The sequence below is a fragment of the Plecotus auritus genome (genome assembly GCF_963455305.1).
Source record: "Plecotus auritus genome assembly, chromosome: 3".
NCBI classification, from domain to species: domain Eukaryota; kingdom Metazoa; phylum Chordata; class Mammalia; order Chiroptera; family Vespertilionidae; genus Plecotus; species Plecotus auritus.
This window is the reverse complement of record NC_137772.1, coordinates 203,437,677-203,440,224: the sequence shown is the minus strand read 5'-3', so window position 1 is coordinate 203,440,224 and position 2,548 is coordinate 203,437,677. Positions and strand designations below refer to the sequence as shown.

At 40.9% G+C, this 2,548-nt stretch overlaps 1 protein-coding gene across 1 annotated transcript; it reads right to left on the bottom strand.

Moving 5' to 3' along the window:
• Window positions 1–398: 398 nt before the first annotated feature.
• Window positions 399–1,298, bottom strand: LOC308244303 (taste receptor type 2 member 10-like; the record flags this gene model as incomplete). The annotated part of the gene is made up of 1 exon (XM_080660244.1): window positions 399–1,298. One exon carries the CDS (start codon window positions 1,296–1,298, stop codon window positions 399–401), a length of 900 nt encoding a protein of 299 aa, XP_080516370.1.
• Window positions 1,299–2,548: the final 1,250 nt, after the last annotated feature.

The following is a 2,548-nucleotide window of genomic DNA, read 5'->3' as shown; positions in this document are numbered from 1 at the left end:
GTGCTTCAGGGAAGTCAGGTAACGCACAGTGAAGAGTCTGGTTTCAGATGCTTATTCCACCACCATCAACTTTGCAGTAAATAGTCTCCATGCTGTTTTTTTCCTCTGGGAGATGTGTGGGAAGAAATTGCAGGGGGAGGAAGCAGACTGTACCACGGAATTTGCACGTGAGGTTACAATCTCCTTGAAGAATGAAATTTCCTGAGATGTCATCGAAATAATTATGGAAGATTTTAGTGATGTTTTGTAACACAATTAAAGCCAATGCAAGAATGTGATGCAAGTGAAATATTTTCAGGCGTTTCTTCACTGAATTATTCTCATTGAGCATCCATTTCTCCCCAGGCCTGACTATGGAGTTCTGAGAGGTTTCTCCTTTCCCCAACTGAAATATTAGTTTAGCTATTTAAAGGCCATAGTACCTTCAGAAAAGCCTGCTTTAGCTTGCTGTTTCCTAGAATTAGGAGAAATGAGTGACCACAGGGATAGATGATTGTGGTAACCATACCAAAAATAAACAGCAATTTGCTTTCTGCCACAGAAAAGCATGATATTTCTATGGTAATGCCTATAAAATGCAAGATCAAGAGGATGATAAAAGATATCAACACTTTCATTGCTTTCACATGTGCTTCTTTGCTGGGGTCTCTGACACCTAGGGCACTCGATTGCATTTGCCTGTTGTGTCTCCAAAGAGAAATGATTAACAAGAGGCATGAAATCAGACACAGTGTAAAGAGAAAAATGGCTCCCAGATTGAGCAAAATTTGGTAAGTAGCGTATTCATTTTTAGTTACGTTGAAAGGCCAGGTTGTGTTTGTATTATTTATTTTATAATCATTAATAATCTTAACAGTTTGTGAGAAAGTAAATAACCATGAAATAAACATAAATCCCATCAGAAGAGGAAGTACTCTATTGATTCTATGCTTCAACCAGAGAAAAATGTGGTGGGAAAAATTAGCTATCTTCAGGAAATAGAAGATGCTGAGACTGGAGACAAACAAGACACTTAAGTGATGTATAATTATCCATGCATAAGTAACATATTCAACTAGGATTCCAGAGGAGTACATATGTGGAGAGAATATCTTTATAAATCCATCTATAATTATTATCCATACCAAAAAAATTCTCGAAGTAGCTAAGCCAATGAGAATCAAGCCAATTACAGAAGAGTTCTTGTTCTTGACACAGTCAATGCAGTTTACAAGTCCAATAAATCCATTTCCTAAAACCCCCAGTATTGATTCACCAACTACTATAAAAATAAGGAGACCTTCTGCTATACTAAGCATAGCTGCCAAGCCCTAATATTGTTTCTGTTACATATATTTTAGATTACCTGATGCAGGATGAGGTTTATATTGGCTGGTTGTTGGAAGAATAATTTTCTTTTCTCTCATTACATAAATATTTAAAAGTGTCCCAGTTAATGCTTTTGATGGAATCTGAAATATCTTCATAGAGACCCTTCCACTTTTATGTGTAAAACTCAGGTCGTCTAGAGAATGCATCCCTGCCTGAATATGCACCTACGATTTGTTAATATGCAAATGGAAGTTTGTTTAATGGATTTTACTTGTCTGAGACTATTTTGCATTTGTTAACCTGAATTGTGGCGCAGGAGTACCAAACACATATCTCTAAGAAACAAAACACAACAGAAACAAAAATTGGATTTCTTCATATTTTTCTAATATCACCATTAACATCATTATTTATCTTGTGTTAATTCAGGCAGGGAACACTTCAACTTATAATATAAAGAGGACAATAGATTGTGACTCAATTACCTAGACACTGGCCAGTGTTGGGGGGTGGGAGCGGGCGGAGAAAGGCCAAGGGGGAAAAAGGAGACATATGTAATACTTTCAACAATAAAGAACTTAAAATAAAATAAAAATATTTACCTAGACACTGAACTATTTTTTTAAAATATAGTTTTATTGATTTCAGAGAGGAAAGGAGAGATAGAAACATTAATGATGAGAGAGAATCATTGATCCGCTGCCTCCTGCACGCCCCCTACTGAGGATTGAGCCCACAACTCGGGCATGTGCCCTTGACCGGAATTGAACCTGGGAGTTTTCAGTCTGCAGGCTGACACTCTATTCACTGAGCCAAACTGGCTAGAGCCAGACACTGAACTATTGACAATTTGTGTTAAGAAAGGTACAAGAAACCATTTTGCCATATTATTCAATACTAGAGGCCCAGTGCACAAATTCATGCATGGGTGGGGTCTGGCTGGCCCAGCTTCCATCAGCAGATCAGGGTGGGCCTGTCAAGAGGAGGAGACAGCGGGAGGTTGGCTGGCCAGCCCGACCCATCAGGGCCTGATCAGAGCCGGGCTGTCTAGAGGGAGGGGCCGAGGGTGATTGGCCGGTGGGCCCTGCCCCTGAATGGGGTAGGGGAGGTTGATCTGGGGTCAGCAGCTGGGGGTGGGACCATGGGAGGTTGGCTGGCCAGCCCCAACCCTGATTGGGGTGGCGGGAGGGCGATTGGGGGTGGAGCTGGCTGGGGGAAGGGCTGTGGGTGGTGAGCC